Source organism: Carcharhinus amblyrhynchos, chromosome 15 (assembly GCF_965287045.1).
Source record: "Carcharhinus amblyrhynchos chromosome 15, sCarAmb.v2.hapA, whole genome shotgun sequence".
Taxonomy (NCBI): Eukaryota; Metazoa; Chordata; class Chondrichthyes; order Carcharhiniformes; family Carcharhinidae; genus Carcharhinus; species Carcharhinus amblyrhynchos.
Genome location: NC_137338.1, coordinates 72,929,367 through 72,950,403, shown reverse-complemented (window position 1 = coordinate 72,950,403; position 21,037 = coordinate 72,929,367). Strand labels below are relative to the sequence as shown.

The 21,037-nt window shown below is 40.3% G+C and overlaps 1 protein-coding gene across 6 annotated transcripts in view; it reads right to left on the bottom strand.

The window, feature by feature from the left end:
* Positions 1–4,593: 4,593 nt before the first annotated feature.
* lrrc63 (leucine rich repeat containing 63) overlaps positions 4,594–21,037 on the bottom strand; it is a 36,254-nt gene continuing 19,810 nt past the window's right edge. For 5 of the 6 annotated variants that reach the window (XM_080204208.1, XM_080204212.1, XM_080204213.1 and 2 more), the window contains 3 exons: positions 15,343–15,426; positions 11,715–11,954; positions 4,594–7,146 (listed from right to left, as the gene is read on the bottom strand). In XM_080204208.1, coding sequence (XP_080060334.1) covers positions 6,990–7,146; positions 11,715–11,954; positions 15,343–15,426 — 481 coding nt within the window. In that variant the 3' untranslated portion in view covers positions 4,594–6,989. The remainder of the gene's footprint in view (positions 7,147–11,714; positions 11,955–15,342; positions 15,427–21,037) is intronic. The other variant, XM_080204211.1, reaches the window with a different exon arrangement.

Below are 21,037 nucleotides of genomic sequence, written 5' to 3'. Positions count from 1 at the left end.
GGAAATTTTGCTTCATCTTGCCTGGGAAATTGTGGTGCTACTAGTAAATGATGGCAGATTCTTTGCAGGCAAAGTTCATGGAAAGGTTCAAATCTCTGGTCAGCATAATTGTTGGTGACTGAGGAGACCGATTCTGCAACTTGAGCAGGTTGGGCTCAGGAACTCTGGGTTAGAAGGGGCTCCGATGTAAGCAGACTGCTTCTGCACCTTTCTTTAGCAGCCTCATGTCTAATTGTTTCAAACCTACAGGTCTGCCTTGTGGATGTGCAGCAGCAGTTTGTCAGCAGCCACCTCCCTCTTTACACATGCACACTCTGTCAGCCCAAGAGAACTATTCTTAACTGATCTTTGAAGGATTTGAGGAACGCCTCTGTCTTGCTTACCAGTTCACCACAAAGCACTGCTTTCAGCATTCTAGAATCCTCCACATATAGCACACATCCTGTCCAAAGCAATTAGCATTGAGAGAGAATCCTGGACAGATTGGCTCAGTTGAAGACCTACTTAATCACAGGTCTATCAGTTGCGAGAAAGCAGCATAAGCCTACTTGGAATCGCTATCATTATGTACAAACCCCAGAGGGGGCAGTACAGTGATTAGGGACACAATTATTTCTTCAGAAACCCATTAAGTATCATTAGTATCAGGTCAAGCCACAGGCAAGGAAACTTCCTGCTGATAACTAGTTACCACCTGCCACCACTAATGAAGCCGATAAGTACACAGTGGCACAGAATGAATCTGAGAAGGGCTTCAATGTCCACAGAGTGGCTCAGGAGCACCAATACTGACATTTCTGCCAGTCTAGGCTGTGGCTGATGGCAACAGAAATGAAAAAAGCTACTTGATCTTGTTCTCACCAACTGCAGAAACATTTGTCCATGACCAGTATTGGGAGTGACCAGTCCTCAAGTAGACATGTGTTCTTTTCACAGGGGAGACTTCATGGTGTTGTGATTGTAGCATACAGCTAATGTACAAGATATATAAACATTAAAGCACAAATTTGACAATTTACAAAAGCCACATACTGTTGGATTTTTTTTCCTGTACAATTTAAAAAAATTAAATGCAGGTATTGCAGGCTGGACCAGTCATCATTACCTACCCCAATTGCCATTGACTGAATGATTTGCTATGACTCTGGAGTCACATGTAGACCAGACAAGGTCAAATGCTGCATAGAATTGTTTGGTCAATCTAATCTTCCAGCACTGGATAGCTGACTGGAGCAGAAAAGATGATAGCAGTTCCTTCTCACTAAATGCTTTAATTTTAATGTTTTGCTCAGGTGGAAAACTTCAACAATGACAAGACAAAAGTTGGCAGCAGTGAGGTGTTGAAACAGAAGTCATGAAGGAAACAGGATAATGTGAAAGCACAAGGGCTGTGAAGGAGAAAAATTTGGGGCCTTTGAAGATAGCATAGAAAAGGTTTTCTTGATTTTGGAGTCAGAGGTTTACAGTATGGAAACGAGCCCTTCGGCTCAACTTGTCCATGCTGCCCTTTTTTTTTTAATCACTAAGCTAGTCCCACTTGGCTGCATTTGATGCATATATATCTCTCTATACTTAATTTCCTTGCAGATACTGCCAAACCTGCTGTGATTTTCCAGCATTTTCTCTTTTGGTTCCCTCTATACTTACCTTACCTGTGTAATTGTCTAAATGTTTTCTAAAAGACAATTGTACCCATCTCTACTGCTACCTCTGGCAGCTTGTCCCAGATGTTCACCACCCTGTGTGGAAACAATTGCCCCTCAGGACCTTTTGTGTCTCTCCCCCTCACCTTAAACCTATACCTTCTAGTTTCAGATTCCCTGATCTTTGGGAAATTATGTTATCTGTTTACCTTATCTATGCCCCTCGTTATTTTGTAAGCATCAGCCCCAAGTCTCCTATGCTCCAGGAGAAAAAGTCCTGAGTTTATCCAGCCTCTCGTTGTAACTCAAACCATCAAGCCCTGTAGCATCTTAGTAAATCTTTTGTGCACTCTTGCTTTGCAGAGTGCAGAGAATATTAAACTAGAAAAAAGACTGAAATATTTTCAGCCCTTACATCATGTGGGTACAAACAATAATATGCAGATGATGCATTTGAAGCTGTCTAATATACTCCCTTTCATCAACATGAGAGTTGAGAAATCTGTGAATAGGTTCTCTACTGCGAACCTGGCTTTTACTGGTCAGTGCGCATTAGGATTCCTATAATTCTATACTCTAGAAGATTGGCAACCTTGTAAATAAGGTGCAAGCCATGTGCTAACTTTGTAATCAAAGCTATTTTGCAGAATAATGACTTGCTAATTAGATAACTGCACAAACTTGAGGTTGCCATGTTGTGTGCAAAGTACCCTGCTGTGCCTGTATCTTTGCTGTCATGATACAGCAGCTATACCATAGCACCACCACACCCCCCCTCGTCCCCAATAACCTTAAGTGTGTGTGGGGGAGTAGGTAGTTATTAGTTTAGCTCAATTAAAGCAGGCTCAGACAGTATCATGATAATTAACACATCTTTTTTTTTAACCTGGTAACCTTATTAAAACAATGAACAAATGGACTAACCTCCCCAATGGAATGCTGTCGGTTCAGTTCTGACGCATCTTCCAAGTTGATTTATTTTTCAACTGTAGATAAATTTTATGAAGATGTACATTTAAACTGCACATTCTATATGAGAGACTTCTTTTGAGTTAAGAAGTGGCAAGGTTATTCTAACAGTTATTTCCCTTGTCTGGGTTTAAATACTTAGAATTACCTCACGGTATGCTTACAATTTGAGTGGCTTAAGGCTGTCAACAACACTCATTTGAATTCAATTGGTTCTGTCTTTTGAGTGCTTGATCCAATTCAAAAGCCTGTTTTGCTATGCTAGAACTCTGGCTGCTAGGCTTTTGACACAATGTTGCAAAATTGCCTTCTGCAGCCTACTGTCTTCTTAAAAAAACACATGCTTTTTAAAGATACAAAGCTATATGATCTCTCCTTTTCGTTTCAGCATTTTGTTTTGATATTTACATTTGTCAAACATTTTTAACCTTTTTATATATGCAACTTCATTACACTTGCAATTTAAGGCATCTCTTCAGTGGTCTTGTGGAATTTTCAGAATGTGGCTTTGCATCCATATTTCAAAGGTCCAATATTAATAGTCATTTATTATCCAGTTTTCTGAGTCTTTTGGGAAGAGGCCAGTCTCAAATATTACCCTGATAGGGTAACATATCTCCAAAAATTTGCAGAACAAATGAAGCTAACCAAGTCATGCTGCTACTAATTAATAGCAATGAGTGGTATTCTCTCCTATGTAAATTAGTAATATGGTATATTAATTTGTTGGTGTGATGCCAGATATGTAGGCCACGAATCCCAATGAATACAAGATCATTTCAAACAGCATGTACTTGCGACTGTTTAACAGGCAGAATATTGACTGCACTCAAAGTCTGTGCTTACAGAACTCAGAACATAGTGTCCAAATGTGATCCTGTAATTGAACAATCCCAAATATTGCTAAGAATTACACGGGGGTGACGATGAAGGTGACTTTTCCCTGGTGCACAGCCTATAGCAAAACCTCGACAAATCAGTTGATTTGCTTAAATTCAAAATAGGTAAAAGCTGGGGGAATAACTGTATCCTGGTGCATTCTTCCTGGCAATGTCTCAATCAATCCGCACCCTTTTCTCATGCTTTTCCCTTTGAAACTTAGTAGTCTTGCATCTGTCCTGATTGATGCAAGACAAAAAGTTTCGACAGCCTGTCTATTTTCTTTGTGCAATACTTGAGCTCTGAATTACCAGGCAACAATAATATTTACAAATTGTAATTGTATGATCAAAATGTCACACAATCAAACCTCCATGAATACATCCAAATGTTACTGTAATACTCTATATTATTCAACAAAAAAGAAATTGTCTCTTTTAAAGCCACAAAGTCCAGTTGTTGGTAAGTTGAACAAATCGCAACCCAATCAGCACTTAATTTTTTTTAAGGTCAGGGAATTTTCAGATTGCAATGTGTTTCAGTAGCTGGATTATGCAAGCATCCAAACTGTTTTGCATCTGTTAATAAACTATGATGGCTAGTGTGTGCTGGTCATAAGTATACCATTTCAATATAGCACCAGCAGATCTCTCATAGTGCTGGCTGATCTTAAATTAGGCTATGTTTTTATAAGGGGCTATGGACATAGTGAAGAAGTCTGTCTCTACTTAAAAATACATGGCAAAGAGATCCCTAAGACCTTAGATCAGGGATTGCGAAACAAGTATGTTTTAATGAATTCTTGACAAAGAAGCCCAGAGTTCTCTGACCTCACCCGTGGCTGGGATTCTCCGGTTCTGTTTGCAGTGAATAGAGATGCGGCTGAATGCCAAATTCTCTGTTCCTGCTAGTAGCGATGGTGAGGCATGTGAGACTGGAGAATTCTGACCAATGTATTTTCTGTGCCCGCTGCAGCTGGATAAATGTTCAGCATAACTGCAAAAAGCTTTCTAGATAATCATCTTTTACAAATTCTCATTGTAGTTGAGAATTCTGATTAATTCTAAATACCCAACTTGAAGATAATTAGCAGTGAATGTTTTACTATGTGGTTTGAGAATAATACAAAATACATAGGTAACATCTTAATTTCTCTAAGAAATGTTTTTAACATGCCATTAAAATTTAAAGATGTATTCCTGAAAGATATCAGCACAAGTCAGGTACAAATAATGCAACCACCTAAATTACCAATGCATTTCTAAGCCGGGGAAAATCAGTCCAATAGATAAAGGTTCCTTCAATAGAACTGGTTTGAATTGGTTAGAGAAAATGCTCAGTCATAAAGAGCCTGGCGAATAAGAATTATATTTGAAGGTGTCAGAATTATTGATTGAAAGACATATCATCGGTTAATTGACAGATCAGTGAATGAATAAAATTGCTGTTAATTAAGTGCTGGGCAGATTAATCTGATTTTAAAAAAAAGTGTAACTATTTTCAACCTTCATGCCAAAAAAGTAGATCCTTTGTGAAAGGTTTCTAGTGCATTAGCTGTGTAGGTGGAACTATTGCTCTCCCATTTTGGCCAAAATGAGATTTGTCTTATCCTAATTGTATGTTTGTCTGAATATTGTTAATTTGTAATACTTTTGAGTCTAACATTTCAATATTCTAATAAAAACTAGTTTAACTGAAAAATTTCATTAAACTGAATAAACAATTTTTGCCTTTGAAATGAAATGTTTATTGAAAAGATCTTAGCAAGTCTTTAAGTTAATCAGGCCACCTGAAAGAATTTCCTACAATACTCATTATAAATATGACATATCAACCTTTTCTATTTCTGAGGCAACCTCTCACTGAAGAAGTTGGGTCAAGGGGCACATGGAGAGAGAGTGAGTGAGTGAAGCGATGAGAATTGGATCAGATCAGGGTGGGGGAGAAATTGGATTGTGCTTGATAGTGGAGGAGGGGGGGTGCAGTGGGGAGCAGAACTGAGGGATGTGGGGTAGGGGCAAGGGCATTGGTGGGATGGTTGGTCACAGGTGTAGTTTGGGAGTGGGGGGGAGGGGTCTCATAGGGCTGCCCCCTCCCCCAAGAATTGAACCACTTCTAGCTTCTGGGTAACTAAAGCACTGCTACACTTACCCAGAAGCTAGAAGTGGTTTTAATTCTTCTAATTTTTTCTAAATAACTATTGCTGTAACATAATGGGAGCCATCCGAAGTCTGCAATTTAAATCTCATTTTTTGATCGATCCAAACGTATGGCGATTGCCCAAAGTAAGTTTGACCCAGGCAATTGCCATCCAATCTTTTCCTGGGAACACCTGCAGGAGTTCTTAGTGCATCTTTTGGCGTGGTGAAATATTTAAATACTTGCATTCAAAAATTCATTTCAACTAATGGGTATTTGAGTTTGTGACAAAGAAAGCTGGCTGGACTAATATTTATGAAATTATTTTATTGGTTTAGTTTCTGATTTTAACAGATGCATTTTTCCAGCAGTCTTGAGTTATTACTGTTTTACTATTAAGTTTGACCATTTTAACTAAAGTACCACACCAGACCATAATGTCTGAAATGTGACTGAAAGCATTCACAGATGTACCATTTTTAATATGCCATAGATAGCCCATTATTATTACCAATCCTCCTTGTCATTTATGAAATGTATGAACTGCTGGGGAATCGGAACCAATTCTTGCTCAACTCTCCTAGTCAAAGCCCTGAAGCTAGAGTTGCCTGGTCCCCAACCATTTGCTTTCTATTGCTAAACCTATTTTCAATCCTTGTCACTTTTTGTCTTAAGGACTAAACATTGGAGCAGTGTTTGAAATAGTGTGGAGATGGAGTTTTGTGAAGTACTTTCCAGCATTAATTAGATAGTTGATGCAAGTAACAGTGCAATTATTTTGAAGATTACCAGTTTGGAGGAAGTAATTGTCAAGTATTTTGTATCAATAGTCGACATTGTGCTTTCACATTTCAAAACACACATTTTCCCCCTTCAAAAACCTCTTTAAGCAGCTATGCCACATGAGTTTTAATGAGTTGACAGCAACTCAAATCAGATTGATATTTTTAAACCGTGTATTACAAAGAACAGGCCCTTTGGCCCTCCAAGCTGATCATGATGCCTGCCTAAACTAAAACCGCATGCACTTCGAGTCCATATCCTTCCATTCCCATCCTATTCATGTATTCGTCTAGTTGCTCCTTAAATGACGCTATAATACCTGCTCCTACCACCTCCCTGGACAGTGCATTCCAGAATTGCTGTATTGTTGAATTTAAATTATATATATTATTGAATCGATTTAGTGACAAATGTGCACATTTAATGACTTGAGTGAAGAACAAGCACTGTGCAATGTATTTCCAGGAGTATCCATTCACAAAGGATAGTATGTTAAATGAAACATGCAAAACAAGAATACCTAGTCCTCATTAACGTTTATCTTACCGAAAAGGAAGTTAATGAAAATAGATCTGTTCAGTGAGTCTTGGACAAGAACCATCTGTAACAGGATGGTGAACAGGCATGAAAAAGGAATGGAAGGCTTTCAGTATTAAAGATCGTCTTGCGTTGCTTGATCAATCTAAGTCCTGCACCATACAGAGGTCCTCTGCAGCAGTCACATATTGTTGCACTATATAAAAAAAAGGAATTAGAATAAAATGAAAATTGATACAAAGCTGTGGGTTTTGCTGATAAGTAATGGGGCAATCTTCCTCAATTTTCTCTCCTCCTTTCAATAAATAAGATGTTTTGAACACACTTTTTGTGGAGACAGAGTTCCTTTATTCACTAGAGTTACCTGTATGTGCACAATTCATCAGCTGTGCTGGGCATATTGTAAATTCAAGCCCTGTTTTATGTTGTGTATTATTTTCATCAACTTTTCTGTTTATTCTGTCCACATTTTTGTCAGTAAGCTAGTTAACTGAGAGGCAAAGATGGACAATGTGCTGAAACTGTTTGAAACAGAAATGTGACTCATGTTCTCCATGAACATGCCCAAATTTCTCACCCTTTATAAACTATTGAACAAATACAATTTTAAGCAGAGAAAATGGTTCCAAACAATATCCTAGGGAATACTAAAGGGGCTGATACATGAGAAAACATTATTGTATTCCACTACTCTTTTTGGTGCTACTTATTTAATGAGCTTTGTGTTCATCATATTCAGGGATGTCTGTGCTGTAGACTGGAAATTTTCCCACAATTTACATCGAGTCAGTCACAAGTAGGAATGCTGAAATTGAAACTAATCAAAAGCTGACCAGCAGTTTCAAAAAGCTGTGTCTTCCTTAAAACAACTCAAATTTGAGGAAAGCTGCTGTTGTGTTCCCTATGATGTGGGTATGCCGGCGTTGGACTGGCGTAAACACAGTGAAAAGTCTGACAACACCAGGTTTTAGTCCAACCTATTTATTTGATAATATACTCACAAGCTTTTGGGTTAGTCCCTTCATCAGGTGAATGGAGAGTTCTGGCCTCAGACAGAGCATATAAAGCACAGACAGTTTAGAGATTACTGATTAGAATGCGAATCCTTACACCTAACCTGCTGTTCAAGACCTGAAGTGGCTGATAATGTGAGTGGAAGGAGCACTGATCACAGTTTAAAGAGATGTGTATTGTCTCCAGACAGTACAGTAAGTGAGGTTTTGCAAACCCAGGCAAGTCACGGGGGTTACAGATAGTGCGACATGAACCCAAGATCCCTGTTGAGACCTTCCTCATGTGTGCGGAACTTGGCTATCAGTCTCTGTTCAGCGACTCTGCGCTGTCGTGTGTCGTGAAGGCCGCCTTGGAGAATGCTTACCCGAAGGTCAGAGGCTGAATGCCCGTGACCACTGAAGTGTTCGCCAACAGGAAGGGAACAGTCTTGCCTGGTGACTGTCGAGCGATGTTCATTCATCCGTTGTCGTAGCGTCTGCATGGTCTCCCCAATGTACCATGCTTCGGGACATCCTTTCTTGCAACGTATCAGGTAGACAATGTTGGCCGAGTTGCAAGAGTATTTACCATGTACCTGGTGGATGGTATTCTCACGTGTGATGATGGTATCCATGTCGATGATCCGGCATGTCTTGCAGAGGTTGCTGTGGCAGGGTTGTGTGGTATTGTGGTCACTGTTCTCCTGAAGGCTGGGTAGTTTGCTGCGAACAATGGTCTGTTTGAGATTGTGTGGTTGTCTGAAAGCAAGAAGTGGGGGTGTGGGGATAGCCCTGGCGAGATGTTCATCTTCATCAATGATATGTTGAAGACTCCGGAGAAGATGTCGTAGCTTCTCCGCTCCGGGGAAGTACTGGACGACGAAGGGTACTCTGGCCACTGTGTCCCGTGTTTGCCTTCTGAGGAGATCGGTGCGGTTTTTCACTGTGGCGCATCGGAACTGCCGATGATCGTGACAGACACCTCCAGACCCTGAAAGATGCCCTCATAAGAACAGGATATGGTGCTCGACTCATAGATCGGCAGTTCCGATGCGCCACAGCGAAAAACCGCACTGATCTCCTCAGAAGGCAAACACGGGACACAGTGGCCAGAGTACCCTTCGTCGTCCAGTACTTCCCCGGAGCGGAGAAGCTACGACATCTTCTCCGGAGTCTTCAACATATCATTGATGAAGATGAACATCTCGCCAGGGCTATCCCCACACCCCCACTTCTTGCTTTCAGACAACCACACAATCTCAAACAGACCATTGTTCGCAGCAAACTACCCAGCCTTCAGGAGAACAGTGACCACAATACCACACAACCCTGCCACAGCAACCTCTGCAAGACATGCCGGATCATCGACATGGATACCATCATCACACGTGAGAATACCATCCACCAGGTACATGGTAAATACTCTTGCAACTCGGCCAACATTGTCTACCTGATACGTTGCAAGAAAGGATGTCCCGAAGCATGGTACATTGGGGAGACCATGCAGACGCTACGACAACGGATGAATGAACATCGCTCGACAGTCACCAGGCAAGACTGTTCCCTTCCTGTTGGCGAACACTTCAGTGGTCACGGGCATTCAGCCTCTGACCTTCGGGTAAGCATTCTCCAAGGCGGCCTTCACGACACACGACAGCGCAGAGTCGCTGAACAGAGACTGATAGCCAAGTTCCGCACACATGAGGAAGGTCTCAACAGGGATCTTGGGTTCATGTCGCACTATCTGTAACCCCCGTGACTTGCCTGGGTTTGCAAAACCTCACTTACTGTACTGTCTGGAGACAATACACATCTCTTTAAACTGTGATCAGTGCTCCTTCCACTCACATTATCAGCCACTTCAGGTCTTGAACAGCAGGTTAGGTGTAAGGATTCGCATTCTAATCAGTAATCTCTAAACTGTCTGTGCTTTATATGCTCTGTCTGAGGCCAGAACTCTCCATTCACCTGATGAAGGGACTAACCCGAAAGCTTGTGAGTATATTATCAAATAAATAGGTTGGACTAAAACCTGGTGTTGTCAGACTTTTCGTTGTGTTCCCTATCCAGGGGATGGAATGGGCCCTGTGTGGCACACTTTGTTAGACAGAGACCAAACCATTCTGCCAGCCTTGACCACATGGAGGTCATATTAATAGGTTTGGCCTGTGGTGCAACACATGGACTGCAGTCCCCGGTCACAGTTGGAGCTATATTGGTGAATCAGCCACAGGACCTGCACAGGCAATTGAGAGCCGAGCAGGCAACACAGACAGACTTTGCTGTACAGTTATAGAAATAAAAGTTTGGGGATATCAGGCATACGAGTGGCATTTCTTTTGGTGTAGGTTTCCACAAAGCCTGTGGACTTCTATGGTAGATTAAGTGACTAAATTTTTTATGTATAAAGGACTTAAGTGCAATATTGGGATGATCAGAAACTATAGTACAAAAGAAAGATTTGCATCCATATAGCACATTCATGACCTCAGGATGTCCAATACACTTTGTGATCAATGAAATGTAGTGCAACAGCATTGCTTCTTTCAATGTGAAGTACAGTTTCAGCTATGCTAACTGAAGTATCAGGTATAACTGGCAGCCAAAATGGTTGTTAATTCCAAAAAACATGCATGTGACCCCCCTCCCTGGTATCACTGACATTGAAATATCAACTATTAAATACAGAAAATTAGCATGATTTACATTTTAAGATTAGCTTCTCAAAAGATAAGATTGTATTTCAATATGTGTTTTGTATGCATTTTTGATATACTAATGATTCATGGTTTTGACCTCACCATGACAGATGGAGTAGATGGTGGGGGGTAGGAAGGGGAACAAGTGTGACTTTGTGGATAGGAATTGCCTTTGTAATTTTGGAAAAGAGTCTAATCAGTTGGAATTGTGAAGCGACTCATCGTCCAAGAAATGTCTGGCTTTAGATGAAAAATCCTCAAGGAAAGCCATTTAAAAAAAACCTAATTGGTTGGTTTATCTGGTTACCTCTTTCATGAACTGGGTGTGAAAGCTGGTATGTTATTTGGAATTGGTTTCAATAAATGGATATTACTGCTTTTTGCTGCAAATGCATTTCTGCGTTTGGTTTGGTGCTTAACCTGTATCCAAATGGCTGGTGTGATTGATATTGATAGGGGAGAAAAAAAACTAGAGGGCATGGGTTAAGGGTGAAGGAGAAAAGTTTAAGGGGAATATTAGGGGGGAGGGTGTTCTTCACACAGAGTGGTGGGAATGTGGAATGAGCTGCCAGATGAAGTGGTAAATGTGGGCTCACTTTTAACACTTAAGAAAAACTTGGACAGGTACATGGATAAGAGAGGTGTGGAAGGGATATGGTCCAGGTGCAGGTCAGTGGGACTAGGCAGAAAAATGGTTCGGCACAGCCAAGAAGGGCCAAAAGGCCTGTTTCTGTGCTGTAGTGTTCAATGGTTCTATTAGCTGAAGTGACATGGACACTATATGTTACTGAGAGATAATAAGTCAATTTATCATTTGCATAGGAAATACCATCCTAGATTACTCCGTACTCGATATCTAACTTCAGCTCACAGGTTGAGTCCGGGTTTGTCTATGATAATTGATTTTTACGTTGGGCATAAAAAAATGTAACTGGAGAAGCTTGAATAATACATGTTACAGGGCAATGGTGCCTTGTATCAGGCATACCTGTGAAAGGTTTAGTGCTAGAATTGGAGAGTGTAAGTGAAATCTGAGCCCATTATCTCAGTCCAGTGTAAACTGAGCTACTTACTTGTTCAGTATATCTTGCACCTCTTTAGAAATGTTTGTGTACTGCTGACTTAAATGGTTCTTGGAGAAAATAACAGCAGCTAGATCAGTCAGTCGTTGTGGTTGGTTCTGAATAGTTCCTTGCCACACCAAAGGATGCATATAGTTATTCTCTGTGCGTACGTTCTTGAGCGGGAGCTGGAGGAGGCCACATGGCAACGTTATCAGCTCATTGCCTTCGATGTTTAAAAACTGAAGTTTTCTGGATAACAGGAGTTCCATCAGGAATAGGAAAGTCATAATTATGAAATTCTGTGCTCTATCTTCTCTATATTACATACAGATAAGTTACTAATGGAAATTAATATATTACATGGAATCAATAACAGGTGTGTAAACTCACTGCAATCAAAGAAATAAGCTGAAGTGCAATTACTTTAGAAAACAATCAAAAATATGTCTGTCATATGTTGAAAATATGTAATCTCTATCAGTACAAGGAGAGTTGATTGTTTAGATGCAGAGGATTAGCTGACTTTACTTTCTGTCACTTTGCTTTTACCATGCAGTGAATCCAAAGGAAAAAATAGTTTTTACATCATCATTATATCCTAGAAACAGATGGCCAAAATCATAATACAGAATTTACAGGACAGAAGTAGACTATTCGGGTAATCTGGTTGATGCTGGTGTTTATGTTCCTACATACGCCCCCTTCCAACTGCTTCATCTATTCCTATCAGCTTATCTTTTATTCCTTTCCCCCCATGTACTTAGCTAACTTCTCTTTAAATGCATCTATGCTCTTCACCTCAGCTGCATCATATGAAATACTTTAAGATGGCTTTTGGGTACATGCACATAAATGAATGCACATTGCATGGGGGGGGAGGGGGGAAGATTGGTGAGCTGCAGGGATGAGCTGCTATATGGGACTATGATACTATGTCATAAACAAAAGACCTGGCTCAAAGGAGGGGAGATTGAGAACATAGTATTTCCAGCTACGAGGGTAATTGGGGAAGGAAAACAAAGGTGTAGTGGCAGTATTGATCAAAAAAGCTATCAGAGAGCATTGGGGAAGGATGTGACTCAAAGAGTAGAAATAAATGGGTCATTTTCAGGTTGACATACTGTAATTAATGGGTACCACAAGGATCAGTGCTTGGGCCCCATCTATTCACAATATATATCAATGATTTGGATGTGGAGACCAATGTAAACATAGAATTCTACAGTGCAGAAGGAGCCCATTCAGCCCATTGAGTCTCCACTGACCATAATCCCCATAACCCTATGCATTTACCCTAGCTGGTCCCCCGAAACTAAGGAGCAATTTAACATGGCCAATCCACCTAACCCACACATCTTTGAACTGTAGGATATAATATTTCCAAGTTTTATGATTATGCAAAACTAGATGGGAAGGTGAGTTGTGAGGAGAATGCAATGAGGTTTCAAGGAGATTTAGGCAAAGTAAGAACATGACAGATGAAAAATAACATGGAAAAATATGAAGTTATCTCGGTAGCAGAAACAAAAATACAATTTTTTTTTAAATGATGGGAGATTAGTAAATGTTGATGTACAAAAGGACCTGGATGTTGTTGTTCAGAAGTCACTGAGAGCTAACATGCAGGTGCAGCAAGCAATTAGGAAGGCAAGCGAGTGGTAGGTTAGCCTTTACTGCAACAGAATTTGAGTACAGAGGTATAGATATCTTGCTGCATTGTAAGGAAGGATAATATTTACTATTGAGGGAATCCTGGAAGGTGGATTGTCCTATGAGAAGAGATTGAGAAGACTGGGCCTGTATTCTCTGGAGTTCATAAGAATGAAAGAGGATCTCAATGAAACTTACAACATTATTAGAGGGAGCGACAGAGTAGAGGTGGAAAGATGTTTCCCCTTTCTGGGTAGTCTAAACAAGAGGAGAGTTTCAGAATGAGAGGCAGACCATTTAGGACTGTGATGAGGAAGAATTTCTTTACTCCTCAGAGGGCTGTACAGGTTCAGTCATTGAATCTGTTCAAAACAAGGATTAATAGATTTCTTGATATTAAAGATATCAAGGGATATGGGAATAGTGCATGCAAATTTCCTTGTAGAAGATCAGCCATGACCAAGTTGAATGGTAGAGCAGACTCAAAGAGCCAAATGACCCACTCCTGCTCCTATTTCCTATGTTCCTATCTCCCAAAGGCAGAAGCTATTTGGTTAGAATTAAAAAAAAACAATATTACTGTTATTACAATGCTGAGTGTATACTATAGACCAGCAGATAGTGGGAAGCACTTTGAAGAGTAAACTTGCAGGCACGTTAAGAAAGATGTACGAACTATAGAAAAGTGAGAATGGGGGACTTCAATCGTCCTTGCATAGATAGGAATAGTAACAGGGGAGGAATTTCTGAAATGTGTACAAAGGAACTTTCTTGACCAGTATGTTTCCAGGCAAAACAGAAAAGAAGCCACAAGCATAAACCTCCAGTAACCTGTCATTTTAATTTTCCATCTTACTCTCATGCTGACATCTCTGTTCTTGGCCTGCTGCATTGCTCCAGTGAAGCCCAACAGAAGCTTAAGTCATAGTATCTCATCTTTCCATTAGGCACTTTACAGCCTTCCAGACTCAACACTGAATTCTACAGTTTCAGACTGTAAACTCTGTCCCCCTCTTTTATATCCTTTTCTTTGCATGTTTCAGTTTTTCTCTTCTTTTCACTTTCAAACAGTTTTACTCCTGCTCTCGGCATCGGTTTTGTTCTCTCCTTGCCCTATCACCATTCCCTTTGGCCTGTTAAGACTAATCCTTCTTAATTCAATTTCTCCTGTTTTCTACCCTATTACAGACTTTCCTTTCATCTTTATCCCACTCACTCCACGTTCAAAACCGACTAGATCTCTTAACTTTTCCCCAGTTCTGATTTAAAAAAAACAAACTAGAAATGTTAACATTGTTTCTCTCCCCACAGTTGCTGCCTGAACTGCTGTTTTTACTTCCAGCTTCAGCAGTTTCTGCTTTTTGAGAAAGGAAACAGCAGCGAAGCTAGTTCTGAGAACTGAAGGGCAAGTAAGACATGTTTTAATGGGATAGCATTTAGGGAAGCGTGATCATAGAATCCCTACAGTATAGAAGGAGGCCATTTATGGAAAAGATACAATTATGTATAAAAATACATAACTGCTGAAGAGTTAACTTTAACAAATTAAAAAATAACCTGGTACAGGTGGACTGGAACCAAAAATTGATATTCCACTTTTAGTGCTTTGTGAAATTATACTCCAGATCCCTTTGTCAATCCTCTCTATTTGCACTCTCATTTTGCAAGGAGTATATGGCCTCCTTATTCCTCCTACCAAAATACACCAACATACCTATCTCTATTGAAATTAATTTGTCATTAATGCAGCCATTATGCTAGTTTATTAATGTATTAACGCCCAACCTTCCTCATTAACTATATCCCCAACCTGGTGTCATCCACAACTTTTGAAATTGTATTTCTGATTCTTGACACCAAATTCTGTATGTACATGTAAATGAAATGTTTAATGTTTTATAAAATAGTTCAGAATCAGATCTAACCTGCATCGATGCAGCACTGGAAATGCTGTAATGTTAATTATACAAAAACATTGATCACCAACCTTAAGTTCTTAATGTCAGCGGAAATTGAAGATATCTTATTGTAGGCAACATTCAGAGACTTGAGATTTGATAAGAGGAATAGCCTGTTAAAAAAATCCATATCTATTTAAAATTAATCTAACTGCCAATGATTTTTTAATAATTGCCAGACTAAAATTAGGTTGCATTGATGTTATGTAGTCTGTAGAAGAATTGCACATTCTGCCTAACCAAGGAACAATTTCCATTTGTCAGTTTTCACAAAGTTAAATTCAATACCATTTATCTGATGTTTACAAATTAGAGAGATTGAAATGTTAAGATGAATTAACACTGGAGCTAATTTCTTGCACTGGTCCCTTTCGCTTAGCCAATTCTGCCCTCATTCACATCCTGATTTTTGTTCCTCTATTTGTTGCCTTCGTGCTAATTTCTGAAATTCCCCCTCTGAATCTTCATTGTTATTTCTCTCTCCTTTTAGGTGCTTCTTAATCCTATTTCTTTTACCAAGTTTTTGGTCACCAGCCCCCATATCTCCTTATGTTGTTTGATGTCAAATTTAATTTGATCATGCTTCTGTTAAGCGCCTTGAGACATCTGATCAATTAAAATGTAGAATGCTTTCCCCACAAATAAGTATCAAAATATTGATAGCAGCATGTTCAAGAAATTACATAACATACAAGCTATTTACTATTGTTTCTTGGTGCCTCTTGGAATATTATCATCTGCTATTTTCTGAAAACACAAGCAGACTGCATGTTTTTTTTTCTGCATTATTTATTACATTTAAAAATGCACAATTCCTGACCCTTTAATGTAGGATAGGGTTGCCAACTCTGGATGTTTCTTTGTGCAACATTTGAAGATATGAAATTTGGTCATGTCACACTTGACAGATGTTTTCAAAGATTTACATCATGATACCAAAAGAGAAAATGCTGGAAAATCTCAGCAGGTTTGGCAGCATCTGTAAGGAGAGAAAAGAGCTGAAGTTTCAAATCCAGATGACCCTTTGTCAAAGCTGAAAGGCATAGAAAGTGGGGGGGTATTTATACTGCAGGGTGAGGGAATAAAAGGTGAATCATTGCCACAGAAACCAGGAGAAAAGGCTGCTAATGTCTGTCCACAGAAAGAATAAAGGGTGTGAATGGCCAAATGGCAGAGAAGCTAAAATCAGAGGATAAACTGTGACAGATGATGTGGGAGGAGTGGAGGAAGGTGGGAGGAAATGGGTGGGAAAGAGGTAAATTGAGAGAAAGGGGGACAAAACATATGGAAAGGAGGATGAAATTGGGGGAAGAAAAATGAAGAAAAACAATAAAGAAATAAAAGGTAGAGAACAATAAAAAAATTAAATGAAATGAAAGCAAAGCGGTGGAGTTGGGGTACAGCTAATCATCTGAAGTTGATTAGCTCTACTTCATCCCACCACCTCCCCTCACATCTTCATCTGTCACAGCCTTTCACACCCTTTATTCTGTCTATGAATAGCTATTAGCAGCCTTTTCCCCTGGTTTTTGGGGTTATGACTCATTTTTCATTCACTCACCCTGCAGTATGAATATCTCCCATTTTCCATGCCTTTTAACTTTGACAAAGAATCATCTGGACTCAAAATGTCAGCTCTTTTCTCCCCTTATAGATGCTGCCAGATCTGCTGAGATTTTCCAGCATTTTCTCTTTTGGTTTCAGATTCCAGCATCCACAGTAATTTGCTTTTATTTTTTACATTAATAGCTGAGCTTACTGTACTTAAGGATCTTTGCTTCTGGTATCGTACAAGAAGGAGTCCTCCGTCGTAAACTATAGTCATAAACTCTACTTTCCTCCTATACTGCTAACAGCAATTAATTTTCCATTCTTAATGATTTCAAGATAATTTAGGAGGATTGGCCATTCTGATACTACACTAGCTCTCCCCAGAAGACAAAGGGTGCAAAATTAGACTAGGTTGTGCCCCATTATTTGGGTGCTACAAGACTGTTCAGGGATCATGATGGTGTCAACTGCAATGATTTGATACCAGTGCTGCCATTTTCAAGTTCCACACTCTGGCTGACACCGAACCTGTCTTTATCCTACACATTAAGTCACATGAAGGACCTTCCATCAACGCTAAATACAAGGACCATCAATCACTCACAGTTGAATTTTATCTCGGTGTTAACACAATTCAGCAAGTGTTTGGCATATCATAATGTTGTTTCAAATGGCAAAAGTCTACAGGGAGAAGTGTGAAAGGTGATGAAGAGCTTATGCTGAATTCAAGGCTTCTGCACAAACCAGTTGCTACTAGATGTCGGTGTACAGGTTGACTGCCATTCCTCTAGGAAAGGAGCATGATTGGATCTGAAGATGCTAGCAACATCTCGCAGCTTGCTGTGCAGTTGCCTAAAGGAGGTCACTGAGGCACTCTATTCATTGAGGGATAACTACATTTTATTCTATCTTGCCAAAAAGAGGTCAGGAGAGACAGCAAAAGGGTTTGCTAGGGATTGTAGGCTTTCCCATGATGTAGGGTGCCATTGCTGACAGGCACATTGCTTTGTCAGTGCTATGTGTCAACTCTGCAATACATAGGAATCTGAAGGCATTTTCCCCCCTCAATGTTCACGTGGTATCTGACCACAGAAAATGAATAATGCAGGCCACTGTCCAGTATCTTGACATGGAGATGCTGGCGTGGACTGGGTAAACACAGTAAGAAGTCTCACAACACGAGATTAAAGTTCAACAGGTTTATTTGGTAGCATAAGCCACTGGCTTTCAGAGTGCTGCTCCTTCGTCAGGTGAGTGGGATTTCAGTTCACAAACAGGGCATATAAAGACACAAACTCAATTTACAAAATAATGGTTGGAATGTGAGTCTTTACAGGTAATCCAGTCTTAAAGGTACAGACAATGTGAGTGGAGAGAGGAAAGTGGAGAGTGGAGTGAGAGGAAGGGCATGAGGAGGAGAAAAAGGAAGGTTAGGGAGGTGCAGACCCAAAAAAGCCCTTTTCTTTCTAAGCTGACAGTGAAGAACTAATTCAAGTCCAATATCAGTAACAGCAACTCCAATTCCCTGTTCACCAAGGGTCTAACAATCCTTATCTTCTGTTGCATACTGAGACTTCATTCGTGGCCACAAAACAAAATGAAAAGCCATCACAAAATTAACATTAAAAACAGAATGTATAAATCAAATGACACCATATTACGTATACAATTAAGCCAATCACCATTGTGCAATCCCATAGTACCTTTTTCCCTGTGCCTTTGCCTGTGTCACTTCTTATACAAAGTGCTACATCAATGGCTGCTGCATAGCTGGTGGAAGGATGCTGACTTTCTGTGGAGGAAACTACAGGTGACCTTACTCCATCTAATTATGGGTGATGGTGGGCCGACTGATGGGCAAAAGCCTGTACATTGACAGAGAATACTGTGATCCTGGGAGAGCACATGTTTGAGGTCCACGGAATCACTGCCATTCCTCAGGTGTGGCACCTCAGCAATCCTAGTAATTTGTTGGAGGATTGCTGCAATATGTGACAAGTTCCCTTTGAAAACTAGTACCCAGAGCCACGTTAGCAATAAGTTAACCTTGCATGACCTCAGTCTGAGGACAAGAAGAGCAGAACCAGTGACTAGGACTGGGGGTGATAAAAGGAGCAGGTGCAGAGGGGAATAGATCACAGTGACAACAGGATCAATGGCTGAGAAAGGCAAGGATAAAAGTAGTAGGAGCAGAGGCAGAGCAAGCACATAATGAGTGGGAACAGACCAAAACTAGTGAGGTTAAAAGCAACGAGAATGGAGATTGAGAGAGAGCAATGGCAACAGGACCAGAGACTGTGGGTGGTGGGATGAAGGAGTCAGAATGGAGAGACAGCACAGTGATAATGGGACCAGGCAAGAACAGTGCAGATAAAGAATTGTGAGTGGAGAGAAGGTCAGTATTAATGTATTTTTGCTCTTTAAATTAATTAATTTGGGAGTTGAGAAAAGCTTAGCATTTCTTAATTAACAAACCCATTTGGTTTACTATGATCTTTAGTATCACTGAAAAATGAGGCATTTTGTCAAAGCTTTTCATCTTGCACTTGTCAGGACAATTCACAAGATTACCAAATGTAAAGGGAACAACAATTTATACTGTATGAGAAGAGATTGCTGATTGGTTGGCAAGTGGACTCTGGTGGAATCACTGCCATGGAGAATGCGACAGCTGATGGTGACTGAAAATCAGTCAAACATTGTTTGAAATTTAAACCAAGCAACTTGACTCTGGTTCATTGCAAGCCTACCTTCATTAGTCAATTTAAGAGTTGGGATTCTTACAATTCCATAGGCTTTAAGGTTAGCCTTATTGGCAATCTCACAAATAAGGCCCAAGCCATTTGCTCACCATGAAGCTTGATGCTGAAATGGGGCATATCAAAGGCATCCTGCAGGATAATGGCTATCCTGATTGGATCATTTCATACTGTGTATCATGCAAACTTATGAACAAGCCTACGGCCATCATTTTCATCCCTGAAAAGTGCGCAGTCAACCTCTGATCACCCTGAAAATTTCAGCAACAGTTGAAGCTAGCCATTTTATGCTACAACTATGCACTAGCAACACAAGTGGTATTTCCCACTGACAGGCTGCTGCCATCAAGCCAAAAAGATATTCTGCCTGTGACATAAATGAGTAATGTGGTATGTGAATTTTTGTGTCACTGTGATGGTAAGGATGTAAGCTGTACATCCCAAAGACTGGTGGGTCATATCAAACAGCACATCCCTGCTGCTGTTTGCAATGGGCAAGATACAGAACGTACCCAACCAGCTTATGCCTGCAAAACTTTGCAGTGTCCAACATTAGATGTGATTCTGCGATTGGATAACAATGATCCTCTGTGTGCTAAGAACGTGTTTTTTCAGCAATACTCCATAAAGCTCTGTAGTGTTATGTACTTTTATTATTTCTTATTGACTTACTGAGCTCTGCTGCATTAATATATTCATGGGTTTACCAGGAGTGCTGCTGTAAGTCCCTAGGGTGGGAAACAGGCACAGAAGCAGCAGCCACTAAATAAAATGGCATTGCTTTTAACCCACTGTGCTCCTTGTGTCATTCTCCAAGTACAACATAAAAACTGGCAATGAGGATGACAAACAATGCCTGCTAGCCAAAAGCGAAGACAAATTAACCAAGGAAATGTCAGGAAAAGAAAAGTTAGAAGAGGAAAAGTTTTTGCATGTACTCTGGACTTTTCGGGCTGGTGGATGTCAGTAACATTGCTCTACAGCAGTGGAACCTATGTCAGACTCCTCTATCAACTACAGCTCAGCCTTCAACACCACTGTTCCTATGAAACTCAGATCCAAACTCTGCGGCCTGGGGCTCACCCCTTCCCTCTGCAACTGATCCTGAACTTCCTAACCCACAGACCACAACCAGTAAGGATAGGCAATACCTCCTCCACAATCATCCTTAACACCAGTGCCCCACAAAGCTGTGTCCTCAACCCTTTACTCTATTCCTTCTACACCAATGACTATGTGGCCAAATACCCCTCCAACTCGGATTTTCAAGTTTGCTGATGACATCACCGTACTGGGTTGGATCTCATACAATGATGAGACAGAGTATAGGAATGATATAGAGAATCTGGTGAACTGGTGCGACGACAATCTCTCCCTCAATGTCAACAAAACAAAGGAGATAGTCATCAACTTC